At 40.1% G+C, this 22959-nt stretch overlaps 1 protein-coding gene across 1 annotated transcript; it reads left to right on the top strand.

Annotated features, from left to right (window-relative positions):
* Positions 1-8165: 8165 nt before the first annotated feature.
* pou2af1 (POU class 2 homeobox associating factor 1) lies at positions 8166-22104 on the top strand. Its single transcript, XM_086215133.1, has 5 exons — positions 8166-8600; positions 15795-15922; positions 19654-19693; positions 19793-20085; positions 20997-22104. The coding sequence occupies exons 1-5, from the start codon at positions 8585-8587 to the stop codon at positions 21414-21416; spliced, it is 897 nt and encodes a 298-aa protein (XP_086071259.1). The 5' UTR covers positions 8166-8584; the 3' UTR covers positions 21417-22104.
* Positions 22105-22959: the final 855 nt, after the last annotated feature.

Genomic DNA, 22959 nt, shown 5'->3' with positions numbered 1-22959 from the left:
GCAAATATAATTTGTATTTTTTTTATACTAAGGTTGCAATATAGCTGATTAAATTCAGTGTCTCAATTACAAAAAAAGAAAAAAAAGAAACAATTAATTGTGTCTCTTTTGCTCGAACCTATGCATGGATTTAGCTTGTAAATGGAGAGCCGTGAGTAACCAGTGGAGGGCAGCAGTGCACCTCAGCAACACCTCGTCAGCCAGAAATTTAAAACTGAAAATATCAACCTGATAAATGTAAGTCTTCATTCAGTCGCTTATTTGCATAAATCTATTTGAACTGACCAACTTAAATTGCTTGTGTTGGCTAAAATTCAAATAAGTGATTCATTTCAATAATTAATTTTAAATGATTTGCAGCCCTTATTTTTTATTAAAACAAAATACAAAACAAAAACAAAAAAACAATATCAAATACTAACCAGAGCACATGAAGGTTTGTTACCATGAGAATAAATCAGACTGTTGTACTGTCAAAGCTCCACCCTCTGCTCCCCTCATGTGCAATCCACTACTGACCTTTTATCCCTTTTATTCAACTGTTTTTATTGTTTTTAGTATTTATTGACACGATGCACTTTACTTTACACACACTTTTTATCAGACTTTTTTTCATCAGGCTCACATTTTTATCCTTTTATAATGACTTTTATAATGACTGTATGTTGTGGTGTGTGTATTGTGTGTATGTGAGCTGTGGGATACATTGAATTTTCCCTGAGGGGATAAATAAAGTATCTATCTATCTATCTATCTATCTATCTATCTATCTATCTATCTATCTATCTATCTATCTATCTGTCTGTCTATCTATCTATCTATCTATCTATCTATCTATCTATCTATCTATCTATCTATCTATCCATCCATCCATCCATCCATCTATCTATCTATCTATCTATCTATCTATCTATCTATCTATCTATCTATCTATCTATCTATCTATCTATCTATCTATCTATCTGTCTATCTCAACTGTCTGATGGAGGGAGAGTTTAAAACACCACTCTTACACAATGGGGCAATAAATGAGCAAACTGGTCTCAGTAGAGAGCTTTGCCTGGAATTCAACTTCCTCTGTAATCAAGACAACAGTCAACATGGTGTTCACAACGGATTTCTGCCGCCCCCAGAAGGGCAGAACTACAGTGTATAAAGTGGAACACCTCGGATCGTAACCTAGTGAAGAGCTGCAGCTGAGTGTGACATATATAGTGCTGAGTGTGACATATATAGTGCTGAGTGTGACATATATAGTGCTGAGTGTGACATATATAGTTCTTCTCTCGGTCCATGTTTATCTACGCTAAACAATGCAGCGTACGCGAGCGATTAGATTACAATATCTTACATTCCACTGTGAGTTTAATATTAATCTAATCAATCACATCTGAGACTTTTCCACATTTTTGTGCTTTTCCTTGATCTTGATATGGTTGATCCCTTAAAGTTGGTTAAGTGCCACAGACATTTACTGTATTTAATTCTGACTTAATTGTATCATGCGGCCTTGTATGCGTTATCCAAAGAATATGTCCACAGCTACTAAAATCTTTGTGTTTGACAATTCTTTAGCAGCAGCTGTGCAAGCACTTTTGCCTCTCAAAGAATTTCTCAATTTTGAATCTGCAGTATCGGTGAAGGGCCAGCACTGTTCTCCTTCTCTACACACTGACAACAAGCATCATGCGTGTGTGTGCGTGTGCGTGTGTGTGCGTGTGCGTGTGTGTATGTTGACAATGCATGATTGAACGAGTGAGCAACATTAAGTGAAAGGTGAAAGTGAAGCTACAAGTCTCAGAGCAGATTTGTTTGCCCTGCAGGTTGAGGCGTGTTCAAGGCTTGGCATGTTCACACAGGCCATGACCAGGTGGTGCAGCTGCCTGGCATGCACGCGCGCACACACACGCACGCACACACACACACACACACACACACACACACCCCCTCTGGCTGACTATCTGAGATTACTATTCCTGTCTCCCAGTAGGGAGCTTGCAGCCTGCATGACTGGAGGTTGCATGTGACTGACACTCATGAATCTACTCCACTTATTTTGCTTATTGTGCTACAACTTATGTTACAATGTGACATTCTGGGTTCCAGTGATGCTTGAAGAGCCAGAAGTCAAATGTTCATCCAAGCAACTCAGCCTCCCGGTCAAGATCATAACGAGGGCAGTTGAATACAGCCTACAATGAGCGGTGCAGCACATTGACTTGACCTGAGACCTCTTGAGCTCGCAATCTTCCTCATTTGTCCTTCAGTTGAGTTCTGGTCACAAATCTTATTGTGAAAGCATATAAATCAGTCCAAATCAAACTCAACAAACACCACAGTGAGTTAGCCCCGTGAAGTACAAGTCACACATACGCCCACACACTTCCAGGAATAATTAAATCAAGCTGGCTTGGAGGTGTCATAATTGGATATCATCATCATCTCCTTCATTTGTTGGGATTCCCGCCACCGCCAAAGAATTTGGACAGGCTTTTATTTGTATATAAGTAAATAATTCTAAGCTAATTGCTTTGTTAGTGCTTGCCGAGTGTTGATGTGGTTTAAGGATGTTGGGTAATTTAGTTGTAACAGTAATTGATGTGGATAAACAGGAGGTGCTGGCTTGTGTGTGGATGAACGTGTGAGAGCTTAACGTTTACACAGCGGTAGTAATTTGTTCTTTTTTATAGGATTGGTTTCCTTCATTTTTTGGAATACAAAACCTGCACTGTATATATTACAGCAGAAGAAAACAAAGCACATACACGTGATGAAGCGGCCATAGCGCCATTAATTGCATGAATTTGATTTCGATGTGTTTTGCCTTTCTATGAATAATTAATCCCAATGAATCTGTTACTATTAACCTGAAGCAAATATTATCAAGTACTTTGAACTTTCCACTTTGAATCAGCCGCGTCTTGACTGCACTCATGAATTCATTGAAACACAACAGCCATTGAGGACACACTTTTCAAAAAAAACATCTTTTTGAAAGTAATTTTCCTTTATTTGAAATTTTTTTAAAAAAATGATGGCGTCAGTTATGATTATTAATAAAGGTGAGAGATATTAAGATTTGAAATAGAAAAAAAAATACTACTATGACAGCTCTCACAACCCCTCTGTTACTTTAACATGAAAGTAATTTATGTGATTATTACAACAAATGTGTTTGATGTCATATCTCCATGACAAGAATGTAGATATTTATCCTGATATGCTGCAATGTTATGGACCACCGCACCTGGAAAAGCAGCGTTGTGGAACAAAAAAACATTACCAAATGCAACTTTCTTTTGAGATATCTCTTTTTGCCAGTGTTTAATTGATAAATGAAATGTGGCGCTACATGGCTCACACTGACTGTGCTGTGTCGAAATCATTCGACTTAATAAATCACTTTGAATTGCCTTGCCTTGTCGAGGGGAGCTACAAAAACAAACTTCACCAGGAGAGATGCGGCACATTTCAGATTTTTTTTTTTTTTTGGCCACTTGGGGGCAAATTTTTGGGGCAAATATTCACCAATTTACTTAATTCTGCAACATGTGTAACATGAATTTGGAGTCATGTTTCTGACGAGTTAGACTCCTGGTGAAATAGACGCCGACTGTGTTTGCAAATCAGGGTGTTTCATGCACAGAACTAAGACAGAAGATCTACTGATACAGTAGTTCTCTGAGAGTTCAGCAAATCAATCAAGTCGTTCGTCCAATAAGTCATTGTTGACATTAACTTTTCAACATTTGCGTTATATGATTAAATGGTATTTGTGACAACATTGCTACATTATCATAATTTTTATGTTTGATTTCCTGATCCCGGTTATAAAGTCAGAGCCTGTAAACAGGAATAATTGTGATAAATTACATGAATGAATGGTCTTCAAAAAGCTCTTCTTCTTTTTTTCGTCTAGAAACTCCAAGATACCCACATCATGGACTTCTGGACGGCTTCTGCAGGGAGAGGAATAAAAGATGGAGCTTAATATTACATCAGCTTCATCAATGAATGATCTTCTGGGGTCTGGGAATCCAAGACAGCAGCTGAAGTCAACCTGCATTTCAGATCTGGATGAGCGTTGCTAGAAAAGGGGAACTGGAAGAGATGAATTCACATGAAGGGGTCGCAGATCTGAAGTTATAGTAAAGGTGTTGTTTGCTGGGAGAAACCATCATGATTCCATCCACAAACAGTACATGTAAAAGAGCGAATAACTCATATGAATCACAAAACCTCTTTTGAAAATCTCTTTGCATCAGCTAGCTACAAACATCAAGCCACACTTTGCATCACTCACTGCGCACATTCAAAATCCAGCAACAGGAAAAAAAAAAAAAAAAAGTTTATTCACATAGTGGAATGGAAGACTTGTTGGAAGCTGCTGCTGCGATAATGTAAGTCCTGTATATTCTTTTATACATTGGTTAGCCACTTAGCATGCTGGTACATTCAAGAAGAATCTGACCATCTTTGCAGGGTTTGCAGAAAGGTGGGTCAGAATAACAAAATGCATTTTTTTTTTTTTAAGTGCTGGTATACCAGCTGAATAGTTTCAATTACATTTTTGACACAGTTGATTTTTTATACATCACATTTAAATAGAAGAAATCAACATTTAAAAAAGAAAGTACTATACAGTACTTCTGTGCAGAAACACGTAGGCGTGTGGAAAGGCTTATTCTGCTTTTGGTTTTCATGCGTTGCTGGTCAGTGAACCTTGAAGTACATGCAGGTGTTTCCCTTGTGTGCTGTTGCTGTACATGAATCAACACTAACCAGTTTCAAAACTGACTTCAGGCCTCAAGATTTCTGCAGCTGCTCTGAATGACAGTTAGCAGTGGTGCCTGACAATCTTGTGACGTCTTGGGAAATTGATATAGAAACTCTAAGAGTCGGCTGATCAGTTACCTGTGTTTAGATTTCCAAATGTACTTCTGTGTATCTTCTGAAAGAGTGCATGTACTGATGTTTTTTTTTTTTAATTTCGTAGAACAAATGGTAAAATATCTTAAGCTAATGTGAGACACAGACCTTATTAAACTGAAAGCTCGTTCAAAAGCCCTTCTGGCTATGAGAGAGGGAACAACATGTTTAACAAATCATTTCTAGGATTTACTACTCATTCCCATGCCACTCTAAAGTAGAAGGGTAGCAAATTTGCAGAGCATCATCTTTTCAGATTCAGATTCAGAAAACTTTATTCATCTCCATGGGGGGCAATTAAACTTGTTTTTATCACAAAACAATTACATGGTACCTTCTTATATCACAATTTTTTTTAAGGAGATCAAGGCTGAGAGATGTATACAAAACAACATTATTCCCAATAGGCAACCCTGTTGTCATCATGCTATTTTTTTCTGGAGATAAAACTGCTATTGCAGCCCAAACTCTACAAGAGGGGTTGTTTTCCAAGAAAATAGAGTATGCTAAACCTACCGCTACAAGGTCCAGCAGCAGTGGGTCTGATTACATGAACATTGGGCCAGACTTCAGAGATGACCTGCCAAACATGAGCGTCAACTTTGGTGCCAATTGGTCTATTGGTGGCAGCGTTGCACAAAATTGCATGATCTGAACAATTTTTTTAATCTCCCCTAGACTCATTGTCCATTTTATAAAAATAAAAACTTTGCACAATGAACATATATAAACTGTAGATTAAAAGATATTCAAATAATATTGGTTACCCATAAAGTGGTAAAGTCATATACAAAGTAATATTACAGTCAAAACAGGAACTTCTGTGTATCGTGGCAAATTGCGCAATATGATTTTTGTTGTTGTTGTTGTTGGACTCCTCTAGGCCCATTTGTCCATTTTAGACACAAGTTCGCACACTTCATTTTATTAGAAGGCTTCAGATTACCCCAAAAATGCAAAAGTTATAAACCAAAACATGTCGCATTCCAAACAGGAAGTGTTGAGCATCTTGGCAACACGATGCCCGGTACTGCGGCACAAGGTCCAACTCGCATCGCATCCAGTGAGCACTTAGATTTAGACTTCTGCATGGTTTGGACTCTGCTTGTACTCGCTTGCAAGTCTAGATGGATTGGGATTTTATCGGTGCTGAATCTTGATACAAACACTCACTTCCAGCACCAGGCGAGACAGAATTCAGGGAGTCTGAAAATGACTGGGGGTTTCATTAAATAATTAAAGATTAAAAGTGTCATGCCATTCATTCTAGAAATACTAGCACACTCAGTGTACATAGATTTATGCAACCGCAGACATTTTGAGGTGTCAACTCAATTATCATAAACACAAGACTGGCAATATGAAGCCTGGCACCTTGCATCAGGTTCTGTGACACATTTGACACATTTTAATAGATCGTGCCAAAAGATCACATTTAGAGGGGACCATGTCAGTTTGGTTCTCCAAGAAAACACCCATTAACTCCTGCACGGGGGGGGAGGCGGGGGGGGGGGGGTACCATAGGCAGCAGAGACACCGAAACTGTTGGATTTTAGATTTACAACAAAATAATGATGATGCACAACATGACAATATTGATTGCACTCACAAACCAAACTTTTAGTGTGTGTGTAAAAAAAGCATATTGATGCCTGATTGCATCATGTATGTTGGTGTTCTTCAGAAAAATAAAACAAAATTAACAAAGATAATAAAAGAATGTAGATGAAACGTGGGTGTATGCTGTTGATGGGAACATACTTTGGAATATTGGACCAAAAAGGAGTTCTTTTTGTCTTCTAAACAACATCATTTAGTCATGACATCATTGTCTCTTATCAAGATGTTCTGATGAGACTGTACCCCAGACTAAGTTTCTGTTCAAGTTGAAACAAGCCAGGATTGGTAAACCTTTTGAGGATGTCATTGACAGATATAACAGTGAGCTGTAATCTTTAGGGCTTTTCAATACTGGCACCACTCCTCTGGCACAGAAAGATTCAGTATTCATTTCAAAATGTTTCTGATTATATTTCCAGAGTAAATCACAAACAGGTTCTGACTTATCGGGGCTAATTCTTCTCATTTCTAGGAAACATTGCATAACTGTCAGACTCTCGGTGGACGGTCCTTTAGGGCTTCTGCAAGTTTCAACAATGTCAAATTCAGACTCTAGAAGTACGTTTAAGATCATTATGAATGTGATTCAAGATCCATTCGCATTCCATTCATCCAAAAAGTGCAATGGATCTATTCTCAACAATATTCAAACTTGCTTCATATCAACTTACCCACAAAATATAAAAGCAATGTTAACCAAAAAATATTCTAAGGGTTATGTAGCCTTGATGAGCAGCAGCGACTTCTGCTTATACATGTGGTTCATTCTAGTCTGTTTGAATTAGCGAATTAAAACGCACTATTGTCACATGAAGAGCGAAAACTGATTTTGCCATCAAAACTGTGAGAGAAAGGAGAGGAAACATCTGTGGCGGTTGATTTACATTCACAGTCGGACACTGAGTGAATCATGAGGCCTTTTGTTTTCTACTTGTTCATCTTTTCAACTCTGTCATGATTTGAGCCAACAGTTCCAAGCTAACTTCTTGTAACTGTAGCCAGCGCTACTACAGCAGGAGATTTGTGCCCAGCCAGTCAGTCACATTGTGTGGAAAAAGATGCTTGGAGCTCAGAGGAGGAAATAAGCAGGCACTGTCCGTCAGTGTACCTTTAAAATTCAATTGAACCTGTTAGTTTAAACCAGAAATGCAAGTGTGCATAATGTTGCTTTAAGACGTTTAATACACAGGAGTAGGATTTGTTGTTTGTTTGGTTTTTTGTTGTTGTTTTTTTATCTGAGAAGATGGCATATTAGTTTTTCCACTGGGTGTGCTGACATCAATTCTGACCAGGTTACAGAATTTCTATGTTGGTTTCAATTAATTGTTTTGTTGCAGAACGACCAAAACACATGGAAAAGCAAAACAAGAAAAGCATAAGGTTTGGATTTTTTTTTTTCTGGATTAGACGTAGTATCTTAAATATTGAATACCTGATCCTTCATTCTTCCTTTTTGCAAAAATCTGGCATGTACCTTGATTGACAGATTAGTTTGTGTTGTTTTTACACAAAAAGTGTGAATTTGTGTGTATGCACAATACAAATGGCACAAACAATGCAATAAGATTAGTGCAAATATGCAGAATTGCTGTCATGAAAGCTGTAATTGTGGAGATTTTCCCATCACTAATATCAGAAAATCTGAAGATAAACTGATTGTTGTACTGTAAGTGTCCTTCAAATGTAGTTGTCGGTGGAGTAGATCAGAGTACAGCGTTATCTTTTAGAATCTAGGATTTAGGTTTTTTTGTTTGTTTGTTCGATTGTTTGTTTTTTTTTTGCCAGAGTGGACTTTTTGTTCGCTGTACATTAGGACATATTCATCGCCGTTATCATAAATCCCTCTCTTTTTTCAGTTGCAGAATGGCGCCAATTGATGTCATCAACACTGAAAGTAGACACATGAACTGCGGTTAGAGAAGCAGTGACATCCCAAGGGGATTTATTCAGCTTTCCGCTGTTATAAAGCACGTCAGTCAAGCGACCACTTTGATTTTCACCAGTTTAACTACATGTTATTATCTAGATAAGCAGCATGCACTGGGAAAAATGTAAGTACGTTTGTTTCTTTATGTTTCTCATGCCTTAGGTATCCCTGCAAATTTATGGATATTGTACATTATATGATCCATTCAGTGGCTATTTGTATGTTTTAAATGATTAAATCTCTGTGATATTGGTTAGAAGGTTTTGTAAAAGTTAGACAGTCGCACAAATTCACGATTTAATAGTACAGCAATGTCAACCTTTTCTTCAGGATCTCACTTGAAGGAATGTGTGAATGTTCAATATAAGTTTGGTCTTTTGCAAAACTTTAATGCTGGCTTTCTTTACTGCATGTCAAGAGTTTTTTGTGGGGGCAAATATATAATATAGAATTTGAGCCAATTACCAGTCGACTGATGTTTTCAGTGCTCACTTCGCTGCCATCCACAATGTAAATATTAAAATGTTCCTTTTGGGACATCAATATGCAACGATTTTCTTTTTTCTGGTTTAAAATGCCAGTATTAATGAAACTCTTGTTGGAATCTTTTGGAAAGAGGAAGGTGGTCATTTGGAAGTTGGCTGGGTATAAATATTGGGATGTACTCTTGATATGCAAAATAGTAGCTGACCCTTTCAGTAAAATACTGCACAGCTGTGGAGCTTCCTCTTTCCTGTTTTGTGAGTCCCTGTGTGTGTGTGTGTGTGTGCATGCGGCGTGGCATGTGTTTTTCTCTGTTTGTTGATGTCTGAAACAAAGGGACGAAAGACGACATCATGGTTCAGAAATTCACGGGTTTAGCGCACACTTCAAAATAAAACACTTCAATTCTAACATATGCAACAGATGCTTTCTATTGCGCATTATCAAAAACTTATCCACCTCTGGCTGGATCATAAATGCTTAGCCCATGCCTATGCACACCCCACACGCCTGATGCTGATGTTCAATTCTTTAAATAAAAACTACTATTAAATTACAATTTAAAAAAAGGCAAGCAGGGGGAAAAAAATGAAAGTGCATTGATGATATGATATTGATAAAACACTTCAGTTTGTCTTTAGCAATCGATGAGTCAACACAAAAGTTCATATCTGGTCAGGTTGGGGCAAACAAAGATAAGGCCTATCGGTTCTGAAAAAAAATGCACTTAAGATTTCTCTAACGTCACATAACAGATAAATAAGAAAAAACAAAAAAACAATTCTACTGCAGCTGCAGATGTGAAACTCAAAGCATCTGTAAATGAGTCTCCTCAGAGTTGGTGAATTCTCTATGTTCAGGACTATTCCGCATGTTTGCTACCATTGTTTTTCAATTATCTCTCACTCTTTTTCTGCAAGAAAGCTAAAACTGTTTGTAAATCTGCTGCATCCAAAAATGCAAATTACATCCGTTTCCAGGAGCTGTCAAGCTCAAATTTGCGGCATTTACAGAATTAGCGTTCGTATCAGAACTGAGAACAGAACTGAGATCACCTTTTCAGCAGGATTCAGTTCGGCTGTTGTCTGCAGTTAAAAATGTAATGTTTAAGGTTCAGTTTGGCAGCTCAAACATTTGACCAAAGTTGAAATTGGTTTTGGAAACAGTTCACAAAGACTTAGTCAAGGGAAGATCCTGGAGCACATGATTCACTGTAGTATTTTAAAGCAAAGGTGAAAAACTGTCCTCTTTAGACCCAAAAACTTACCTTAGCAGTCCGGATATGCAGTTCTGATTTTGAAATTGTTCCTTATCATATCTACATGGCAAAGGCTTAAAATGTCGCGGGCTGCAATGTATTATTTCCTTGTGTTTGACGTGACGCAGCAACAAAAGTTTCAGTAGCGTGTCCAGCCTGTCTCTGCTAATCATCATGGACTTGTCACATTGCCCTGTTTATCTAGAAGAGCCACTTAGCATGTCTGACCTCTCGATGTAAATCAGGCAGCTGATGATGGGAATCTGTCAGGAGACCCTCAGACTGACAGCAGAGGTTAAGTAGGGGACAGATGCAGGCAGCCATCTGTACCACTGGTCTGCCTCCATCACTGGGAGCGGTGAGAACGACAGTTAGGGGTTAAAGGTCAGGAGGGTAGGTGGATAACTGGAAGGAAATTCTGAGCAGTAAAAGCAAACAGCAGAGCGCTCCTGTTCTCGTTGATGGTTACCTCATCAGGTCAAGGTTTTGCTTGAATTCAGCAAGCTGGAAAGCCGGCTTCTTTAAATGTGGATTAACTTTGTGATCAAGGCATTTTCAATTTCTGATGACTTTATGAAAAAAAAAAAAAAAAAAAAAAAAGCGAGAATTTCCTAATAGTATTTTAAGACGGTTTCAGTTGTGGATGTGCTTGTGATAGAGGAGAGAAGAACTGTAAATACACATTCACCTATGAATCAATAAGAAACATACATTTTAAAGCAACTGGGATAAAATAATTTCTGTGCAATGTTTATTGTTTATGCTTGGCTTTTGTACGGACTGGACTAATGTGCACCATAGAGCAAATATCACGTCCTGAGTCCAGAGGGCGACACACACTTACTATCTAGAATATTTCTGTACATCAGGTCAAGACAAGATTGTCGTTTAAATGTAATTCAGTTGATGCACATACATCATATTTATTTACCTCCTGTAACCACTGGGTGGCTTTATGACTTCTAAATGCCTTCAGGCTCAGATTCTCATCAAATCCATTCAGAATGTCAAGAGTTTAATTAGAACAGATTAATTAGAACAGTCCTTGGCAGTGGTACTGCAACAAATACTTACCTTCATCTACATTCTCACACAAACTGATTGAATAGTTGGCTCCTGGTCAGTGGATGATGGACTTTCTTCAGTAATTCTTCAACACATTTTGGCATTCCTGCATTACCAAAACTTTGATATATATATGCCTAAACCACATCTATGGTCACCACATTCCCATAAGATACGGCAAATTCAAGATGAACTAGTAACTAGATGTGTGTTTGGATCGTGTCCATCGACTTTTTTTGGAAAGAATTTAAGCTCAACTTGAGTTTTCCTGAATAGGAGTAGTAACCCTAACCCTACACGTGTCAGTTACCACAAGAAGCTAAGCTAAGTTAGCTGTTGTCTGCAGTGCTTACTCACTGTGGCGCCTGTGGGAATGTAGAAAGCAAAGAAAGATCTCTATGTACTCAGCAGCAGTTACAGAGCCTCCATTCCTCGTTTGCTTTGACCTGAGTGTATGATAAATCCTACTCACTGACTGCATTCCAGGCTCAATGTGGCCCTTTTTCTGTTTCTCAAAACCAACATTTTGCCTGTGAGAACATGTCAATTTGATTTAATTTGGTTTGGCTTAACTGTACGGTCTTTTCAGCCGCAACTCTGTAAGCCCACCCCAAAAGTCATTACTCAGGAGGTCAAAACTGACTATCATATTTCACGATTGTCATCAATTGCGTTTGAAGTGTTTTAAGAGATTTCCAATCAGTTTTTAAATTCTGGATTTCATATAAGCAAGCACATTTAAATTGGATGGGCCGGACAGTATCAGAGAACTCTAGAGGGGTTGATTATCCACCTGCAGATGGCCTGTTAGCAGAGCACCGTTGAACTGATGATCCTTTGAACTTGATTACTATATAATCATGTCACAGAGATTGAAGTGCATGTGTCTGCATGTGTAGCATCAAACCACCGTCCATTTGAATTTTGGAGTGATAGTTTGTGGGAACTGCTCACATATAATTCTAGTCTGCCCCAAGAATGGCGGAGTTCAGTTAGCAAGACTGGGTGTGTGATATACAGCATGGCATATGCAGTTATAAGCTTTTCAGAAGCTTTTTTGTTTATTTGAGGCATACAAACAAACAACTGACGGATCCATTTATTAAAGGAATACACCAACTTTTGGACGCACTGTCCTTGCTGCCTGTCTTCCCCAGAGCCACATAAGAATATAGGGACCATTTTCTCACAGACTGTATGACTACTTGTTAGCTTAGCAAAATGAATTGTCGTGAGTGGGCAGTGTTAACAAACCACTGTTAAAGATCATCAAATACACTGCTCCAGGGTGTTCTTTCCATGCATTTAATGAAGCAGCGTTGTACGTAACATTTGCTATGACATGACAATTTAAAATTGTGAGATATTTTGTAATATTATTATTCCCATAAACGGATTTGAAATGAAAATTCAGAATGTGCCAGGGAGAAAACTAGGGGACAGGGAAATTTATGGTCTCCATTTAAGTGGCTTTGACCAATCACGGTTGAGGGGGCCTCGGCTGCGTCCACCTAGCAAAAGCCCAGTCCTAGCAAAATAGACATAAAGCATAACCTGCTAGCACGCTGCAGTATCCATCATCTTCAACTCCATTCAAACGTCTCAAATTACCATATGGGCTTTGTGCAATGAGTGACAGACAGAGCAGAAAGTCCTAGTCCTTGGCTCTTGTTTCCAGGGCCAGGGGCTTGTCATCAAATATAGCCAATGGGTTTCAAGATTGGTAGTTTTGGAATCTGATACCAAACTGGAACTAATTTCCTGACAAGATGCGGTGATTTGAGACTGCACCTCATTGTCATTTATGTCAACAAAACACAATGTTTGAGGAGTTTGGGGGGTAGAAGTGGAGTTGTTAAAAACATCCCATCGTCGTCTTCCGCTTATTCCTTACTAGTAAGGGTCGCGGGGGGGCTGGAGCCTTTCCCAGCATCAACGGGCGAGAGGCAGGGTACACCCTGGACAGGTCGCCAGTCCATTGCAGGGCCAACATACAGAGACAAACAACCATTCACACTCACAGTCACACCTACGGTCAATTTAGAGTATCAATCAGCCTTGTCCCCAAATTGTATGTCTTTGGACAGTGGGAGGAAGCTGGAGTACCAGAGAGAACCCACACAGGAACAGGGAGAACATGGAGACTCCACACAGAAAGATCCTGCGCCCGAGCCAGGACTTGAACCTGGAACCTTCTTGCTGTGAGGCCACAGTGCTGACCACTGCAGCCCTGTTAAAAACATAATACAAAAATACAAGAGAGCTCCAGCAACTTCTTTAAGAATAAAAATAATATCACTTTATTAATCCCACACGGGAAATTTAAATAGTTTCAGCAGCATTTACAGAGGGAGGAAGACGAAAATGGACTTTATTATGTCCATAAGATGTTTATTGACAACATTACTTGCTTGTGAAAGCAAACCAGAGCAAATTAAAATTTGCCGCACCTTCTCCTCTGAACCACACCGAATCAACAAACTCCATCCATTGTCTTCCGCTTATTCCTACACATTAAGGGTCGTGGGGGGGGGGGGGGGGGGGGGGGGGCTGGAGCCTATCCCAGCATCAACAGGCGAGAGGCAGGGTTCCCCCTGGACAGGTCACCAGTCCATCACAGGGCCAACACATAGAGACAGACAACCATTCACACTCACATTCATACCTACAGTCAATTTAGAGTATCATATAAATATATATGCCTAAACCACATCTATGGTCACCACATTCCCATAAGATACGGCAAATTCAAGATGAACTAGTAACTAGATGTGTGTTTGGATCGTGTCCATCGACTTTTTTTGGAAAGAATTTATGCTCAACTTGAGTTTTCCTGAATAGGAGTAGTAACCCTAACCCTACTCGTGTCAGTTACCACAAGAAGCTAAGCTAAGTTAGCTGTTGTCTGCAGTGCTTACTCACTGTGGCGCCTGTGGGAATGTAGAAAGCCTAGTCCCCAATTGCATGTCTTTGGACTGTGGGAAGAAGCTGGAGTACCAGAGAGAAGCCACACAGGAACAGGGAGAACATGCAGACTCCACACAGAAAGATCCCGTGCTCAAGCCGGGATTTGAACCCGGAACCTTCTTGCTGTGAGGCGACAGTGCTGACCACTGCACCACTGTGCAGCCGAATCAACAAACTATAGTTGTGAAAGCAAACAGGAAAATAGCTTTTGTGTTGTCCCCAATCTATAGCTGAAATTCAGAAAATGGGCCTTCAGCTGCCTTCAGTGGACAGAAATCAGAAATGCAAAGCTTGATGGATAGATAGAAAATGCATACAAACATAGAATTTTACTCTATTTGGAGAAGCGCTGAGGCATAGCGTCAGGACCACCAACCGTAGGTAGCCCACTAAGCCGTAGAGCTATGAGGTAAACACTGATACACTAAATGATTTTGTAGCCTGTGGCCATACTGACTGAGGGCATTAACTGCAGTGTCACATATACTGTACTGTTACTTTGAGTTTATTCAGAAGAGGCCCCATCTGTCAGATCAGATTACTTCTCATGCTGATGCTTGCAGGAGTCAACATTTCACATACTGGACAACCATTTAGGCTCAAGTCTGTCATCAGCTTGCCTCCAGAGGCTCATGTCACAGTATCTACAGCTTGTGCCACGATGATGATTAAATTGCTGTATGCAAATACAAACGCTGAAGTGGTTCAAGGAGCGCTAGGAGTGCTAGACACACGCTTTGATTTCTCCCATTGTAATAAATGTATTTATTAGGATTGGGTAACCTTCGCAAGCCAAAATTGGCACCAGTATCCAATGGTATTTTTGGGTGTCCTTTACCTCTTCCATAAAACAAAAATGGAATTCCACTTGCAAAAACGAAGTCCAATTTCTCTGTTTCCGTACGCACTATTAATGTTAGCAAATTAATTACAGTACACACTCTTCATCTTTCAGATATGCCTTGTGTTTACTGTACTCACAGTATTCTTAGTAATAATTCACTAGGTGGACAGCACGGTGGTGCAGTGGTCAGCATTGTCACCTCACAGCAAGAAGGTTCTGAGTTCGAGTCCTGGCTGGAGCACAGGATCTTTCTGTGTGAGTCTCCATGTTCTCCCTGTTCCTGCGTGGGTTCTCTCTGGTACTCCAGCTTCCTCCCACAGTCCAAAGACATCAAGAGGGGACAAGGCTGATTGATACTCTAAATTGACCGTAGGTGTGACTGTGAGTGTGAATGGTTGTCTGTCTCTATGTGTTGGTCCTGTGATGGACTGGTAACCTGTCCAGGGTGAATCCCGCCTCTTTCCTGAAGGCTGCTGGGATAGGCTCCACCCCCCCCCCCCCCCCCCCCCCCCCATGACCTGTAACAGGAAAAGCTGGATGTAATTCACTTGGTGGTTAGTTTGTATAGATAGATGACTAAAAAATCTTTAAATTGTATTATAAGTTTGTCCACAGTTATCCTGGTTCATGTACTGAGCTGAAGAGAAATGAACTATGTGTGTCTCCAGCTCAATCTCTTGGTCTCTGTTTCTGACCTCTAGCACCCCAAACAGCACTGGCCAGGTCCAGGCCATACCAAGGTGTTCGGGTCCGGGATCCTGTTAAAGAACTGCTGAGAAGGAAAAGAAGTCTTGGGCTGCAAAGTCCCAAGACAGTGCCAACCACTGTGGTGAGGACAACATCACACACCACATTTAAGGATGTTAGACGTTTTATGACCCGTTTCATGATGTTTTCTTAAACATAGTTTGGTTATATTTGAAATTGAGTGTAAATTGAATTAAAACTTAAAATGACCACGATTATTCATTATACAGTCCATAAAGGTATAATTTTGTAACCTTCATTATTCATTAAGGAAATGAACATCACATAATGTATTGTATTCAAAAAAGTACACTCTCAATTACACTCTCCATATGCAAACTGTTCCTAAGGGCCAGAGTGCAACTACGCAATTTTTATCAATTCTAACAGAACAATTCTAAACAAATAAATGTGAACCCACTAATAATAATTCATTCACATGCATGTAAACATTTGTACGGTGACAAATGTAAGAAATTAATTGCAAAAAGTGAACTGCGAAGCCCGTGTTCTGACTATTGGACTGCAGCTAATAAAACAATTACAGGCTACATCAAACCTGACAGTATACGACACGTGGACTCAGTATAGAGTACAGTACAGTATTATAGTATTGAATAATTACTTTTCTTTGGCTTTGTTGTTTTATAACTATAAAAGATGTCCCAGCCAGCCCATTGTTTGGGAATTGTTGCTCTGTACTATAATCTTCCTCAATTACTCTATGTTACACATTTCCTTTAAAATGTCTCCTGATTAAAGGTCATGGGGGGCTGGAGTCTATCCCAGCCGCTTTCAGGCAAGAGGCGGGGTTCACCCTGGACAGGTCACCAGTCCATCACAGGGCCAACACATAGAGACAGACAACCATTCACACTCACAGTCACACCTACAGACAATTTAGAGTATCAATCAGCCTCGTCCCCTCTTGATGTCTTTGGACTGTGGAAGGAAGCTGGAGTACCAGAGAGAACCCACACAGGAACAGGGAGAACATGGAGACTCCACACAGAAAGATCCTGTGCTGGAGCCGGGACTCAAACCTGGAACCTTCTTGCTGTGAGGTGACAGTGCTGACCACTGCACCACCGTGCCAGAATAAACACGTTTATCTGAAAAAGAAAAAGCTGAAAAGGTGGCTTCACTTGGCTCTTCAAAACAACTCAAGTTCTTTAATGTTCCGGAGGTATAGTTTAAGAACTGGTCCAATGATCATCATCATCCACTCCAGGATTTTTTTTTTTTTAATAATCTGCTGAATAATACAAAGATAATGTGTTGCGCCTCTTCGTGCTTCATGATTATGCTCTGATTATATTATCATCCATCTCCAGGCTGGCTGTTTTCACTCATCACATCTGTCAAGAAGATAAATCTTGTGACTGATCTTTGCTTGTTCTGCAGCTGGAGCCAGGGGCCCGCTGCCTAGATCAAAAGAAATGTACATATAGGCTGAACCTGGAGACGTATGTAAGACTGAACATTGGCTGAGGCGTGACACATCGAGATCTATTTTCTGTTTTGTCAACTAGAATATTATTCAACAAATTACAGATGCCATTTACAAGAGCAGAAAGAAATGGCCGCCGGCATGTGTGTAGTCAGGACCCAGGGCCTGTCCCAGAGCGCAGGGGGATTTTGTCCTTATATAATCCAGGTGTTTTTCCATGACAGTTAGAGCCATTCTCAGTATGGCTCCAGGACTGGGCACACAGCCCTATGCAAAATAACTTGCAGCAGTGCCAAAGAGCCCTCCCACTGCCTTTTTACACCCACTAGATCCAGAGGAAATAGACACACACATGCAGGCACACAGGATCTTTCAAATGTACTCTGGTAAAAAGACTAAAATATGAAGCTTTAATTTACACAGGCCTGTGGTGCAAGATCTCCCAATAGGTTGCAAAATGTACGCGATACAGTCTCTCTGTCCTCTACTGTCCTGCCCTGACCCCCATGTGAAAGACCAGCCCAGCTCATCCTCACACCGGCGTGAGACACATTGACTCAAATCAGTTCCTCCTGCCTCTGAGAAAAGTGTGAATTATTACCCAAAAATATCACTTTCCCTAAACTTAACCACTTGACTTTATTGTGTCTAAAACAAACCAGACCTTAAACCTTAGCTTGATGCATAGCACTGGCACTCTTTAGTATTTTTTTGCAGATTTGCTTGTGTATGAAATGGAACTGCCCCCCCCCCCCCCAAAAAAAAATTTCACAATTTCTTCCTTGAGTCATGCTACACTTTGCCACCACGTTTTGTGAAATATGGCCCAGTAGTTGACAAGTGGACAGACAAGCAAACAAGCAGAGGGGGATGCAACTGTATTTACATCCTTGGCAGAGTAAATATAACTATTGAAAGTGGTTTTCTTTTACTGTTAAGATAAGTGTTTACACTTTTGACTCATTTGAAAATATAGCATGTGGGATAACTTAACAGTGGTGCTCTGCTGAGTCACTTGATCCACTTTATCAGTTATTTACTGACATCGGCAGTCCAGTGCAGTGCCTTCATCATAGTCTGCTCAGCCTCACTAGAATTCCATCCACTTCAATCTTGATTATTTATAGAGTTTACATAAAATTAAATACTTTAGCTTGAACATGGATGAATAATTTAATCATCCAGGTCTTGTTGACTTTTCAAATGTTACTAGACTGAATTAATCAAATTGTGACAGCAGAATAAGTCATTTTATGTGATGCCAAAAATTAAATTAACCGCTGTTTTACAATCGATACCGAAAAAATACACTATTCCTGTGGCACTCTTACAATTTACCTTTTTCCATCCACCTGTAGTCTTTGTATTTGATTAAAGCTGCATCATGGGTTATGTTGGAAATTATAAATTGATTTAGGAAAAGTGGAACGATACAGAAACGAATAACAAAGGACTCCTTCCTTATCGATAAATGATTTCTCAGGCAAGAAGGCCTGGCCCAGTGTCTCAGTAAACGCACACTGTTTTGTCAGACTATTGTTGTTAACTAGTTATTAAAATGAAACTCTTGATTCTGCGACCACATGTCACCAAACTGAAACAAAAGTTAATTAGTGACACTTTACAAATAGAGCAGATACAGAATCAAAGTTTTTATTCAATTTAGTGTAAGGTGACCCACCACCTGCACTTGGTGATGATGGCGATGAAGAACTGCCATGAATGTGCGGTGACTAGATTTGTTCATACTTTTACTGATCAACTTGCATCTCTGGGTGCAGCCATACTCGACCTTCTCTCTCGCGAACCTGAGCACGTCTGTTTTGCCTTTGGGAAGCATCCCATCCTTTTACGTAATTTAATCAATTATGTCACTGCAGACTGGAATTTTCCAGTAAATTTTTGTACTTGGAAGACATTTTTTCAGTGTTGAATATCTAAACCATAATCTTCTGGCTCACGAATACATGCCAATGAGAAAACCCATTTCCAAATGAACCTTTACCGTCACAGCACAAGACAGAGTCACAAGTTACGACCTGTGTTTCTGTGCGCTCATCCTGCCATTGGAGTCAAGCAGTCTGTGTTATAATGTTTGCGCACCAACCCATTTAATTCATTTTTATTGCATCTTTAAATATGTTTTCATTGCTGAAAACTGACTCAGTGTTCAGGAAGCTGATTCTGCACAAAAGTGTACCGTAGTTTCGTATAAATACACAAACAACTTCAGGCTTGTGTCTTAATTATAGTCCAGTTGCGTCTCACACCTGCTCTCCATCGGTGCACTGTAAATACTGCTTATTTATACATCAACATGACTGATGGACTGGATTGAATTGCTGTCTGTTTTTATTTTTCAGGATGTGATTACAGACACCACTCAGTCATCATACACACAAGGTACTTCTCGTCTCTAATCTGGAGACACACTTATCGACCCAGTCCCTGTGAGTGTAGCATGTGTTCTTACATGTTTTTCACTGTTCTCTCTGAACTCAGGCGTCTTTGGCTCTGACGTTGCCGGCAGCTCTTCCGTTGACTCGTCAGCTGCAGCCAATGATGGAGAGTTGCCATTTGTGGACTGGAAAGCTTCGCTAGCTTCCTCCAGCACCGGGCTCCAACCTGCAGTAACATCCTGGGCTTCATCTGACTATCATCAGCCGGACACCTCAGCTCAGACTCTGACCTACCCAGCAGCCCCCACTCTCACTGCTGATGTCTACATGCAAACCCTGTGTCCCAGCTACACCATGCTGACCTACACACACACGCCACTTCTCGCTAACTTTGGGGTGAGTAGTTTGCAAAGTACACTTGAAACTTCGTCAGGAGGACCTGAAGAGAGACAGAAGGAAGGGGTTCAGGGAAGGTTGCATGGTAGGTTTTTTTTTTTTTTAAGATCACAACGTCACATGAAAGATCATCCGGTCATGCCTCACGTTACAACCGGTGGTTCGGCCTAACCGTGCTTTAGGTGTGACTATACAGAGAGATGCTGATGGTTTAAAACAACAATAGCAAGGTTAAGAGTTTAGATAGTTGCTCTCTCTCTCTCTCTCGCTCTCTATCTATCTATTATTAGTTACGTAAGAAAGAAGAGCAAAAATGCCACTGAAGGCTTTCTCTAAAGAAAGGACAGTCTCCCTTCTCTACCGACTGCCTTTGGTTGCCACACGTGGTTTTTCTGATTAACTAGCTCATGATAGGCGGTGATAGACAACCGAATCGTCCAGTCACCCGACAAGGTTTTTTGTTTTTTTTTTGAGCGTCTTCCTTTTCCAAACACTTTATAAGGGAAACTTTCCAGGTGGTTGCGACGCATCAGGTTAGAGTCCAGCATCATCAGTGAATCAAACCTTTGACCTGCACCTTGCTGACTGTTTCTGATGAAAGAAATCCTTTGTTTTTACAACAAGTAAAAACACACTGATTGTGCACAAGGAAGAAGAAATCAAAGAATAGATGTTCCAGCTACTGTCTTGTTTTCTGGAATTGGCAGATTCTGGCCTAAACTTATCTTTAAAAGGCAATGTTTTACTTTGCGTCCAACTATTTATCATATATAACAAACAAACTCATTGAAATACATGAAAGCTAGAACAGTGGGGGAGTTAACCACGGCTCGTTTTATTTTAATAAAATCAGGTTTTATTTTGAAACGAACGATATCAGTGTTAAAATTCCAGTCATATTTTTGTTCCAGACCATCCCTGTGGCCCCTGCACCATGCCCTATTCCTCAAGTGGAGCTGCCTGACTCAGGGCTTACCTACTTTCCCTGGGCCCAGCCACTCACCACTATATCTACTGTGCCTAGCACAGGGGTCCAGTTTGCTCCAGGCCCTGCAACCCTATCGGGGTCTCCTCTGGTCCACATGCCTTTGTCCATGTCTTTGACCACTATGATCCCTCAGAGCACAGAGCCTCAGCCCCAGATCTTGGACCAGCCACATCATTCGGACCAGATAAACCCAGAACCACAAGATCCAATTCTGGATGAAGATCCAGGGATAGAGTCTGAGACACCAAATCTGCTAGACAAACTTCTGGAAGATCAAAAGGACAGCAGTGAAGAGGAGGGCCGGGACTCATATAGCAACTCACTCTTTATTCAAAATGTCTAAAAATACATGTCATATTTTATATTCTGTTTCTTTTTCCCAACATTTTCACTTTTGAACAGTTTATTGTACTGTAAGTCAAGACTTTAAGCTGGAGATGCATAGGTTCTGTTGATGTACTCAATAATATCCAGGCTGAATTTATAAACTGTCCCAGATCATCAGACCCTCAAGGACCCAGGTTGTCAGTGTGACGGTCATGAACAACATATTTTTATGGTAATGTGCAGTATATTTTTATAAATATTTATGAAATGATGAGGAGGAGGTGTCCAAAATCTCCTCCATTACCACTGAACTGTTCTTTTACCCCAATTTAAATTGTTAAATACTGAAAAACCCATTTAAACCCATACAAAAGGAATGCATGAATAAATGGAAAGTTTGGTAAGTGCTTCTTAAGTAGAAGAATGACCTGTTTTGAAAAACAGGAAAACCTTCGTCGGCAGCACTCACTAAAACCCCAAAGCATATCGATCCATCACATGTTAACCCTTCTATTTTCTTTAAGGTCAGTTTCATCATATTCTGTGTTTAATATCTCTGTGTAAATAACTTTTTAAAGTTTCTTTATATCTCACTTCATCAGCACAACTGGCAAAACAAATAATCGCGACAACATGTTCTTGTAATACTTCTGGCACAGCTCTGTTATTCAGAGTTGGTTTAACCCCAGGTTGTTTTAACTGTAAAATAGATTAATAAAACATTTTACACACATTTGTTGTGCTTTTTTGTTGAAGTCACTATTGCCATTTTACAATCTTGAAAACCCTCCCTTAGCCTGAGGGTCTTAGCCTGACGTAACTGCTCCTGAAGTAGCGTGAGAACCACTGAGGGGAGACAAACAAATATAAAAACCTTTACAGCTACGGCCTTCGGAACAGTTTCTATACATGCACTCAATGTTCTCGCTCGACTGAATTGTCCTATTAGACAGTGGAAAACGTCTTCGGCAGGAAACAGACAAAGCAAAAACATGTCTTTTGGATGATGACATTGAAAACGAAATATTTCCAACCACCGTATCTCTAAACATATTCCATCATATTCCAAAATATCCGCCCCCAGCTCTTTTAAATGTTCTTTTGCACCAGATGTTGGAAAAAAAACAAACCCTGAATCATTTTAAAGATCCTCTAAGAGACAAATATCCAGCCAAAAGGTAAATTATAATTGTTAGTGTTTCATATTGAGTTTGCCAACAAGCAACAGCTGTTGTGATGATGTGTGCCGAACAACAGCTACGCGTGCTCTTTGAACATTAGTCACAACATTCGTCAGCAGGTGTTCAAAAAACAGCAAACAAACAAGTTTTTAAGTAGAAACCCTGATGGGGGCACGCTGATAAAGGCGGAGTAAAACATTTCGAAGGCAGGTTGGGGTACTTTCCTTTTTGGACGACCACACCAGAGACAGACATACACAGGAGAGTTTCCAAAGACACGGCTCAATCACAGCTTGCTGATGGAGAACTGTTGGGTGTAGCTTCATTGAAGGAGTGTGGTTCTAGACCTGCTCTACTTGGAAAGGGTCACGAGAGAAC

This window comes from Aulostomus chinensis, chromosome 10 (genome assembly GCF_037954235.1).
Source record: "Aulostomus chinensis isolate RoL2024-O1b breed Wild chromosome 10, RoL_Achi_v1.0, whole genome shotgun sequence".
Taxonomy (NCBI): domain Eukaryota; kingdom Metazoa; phylum Chordata; class Actinopteri; order Syngnathiformes; family Aulostomidae; genus Aulostomus; species Aulostomus chinensis.
This window is presented reverse-complemented; position numbering and strand designations above follow the sequence as displayed.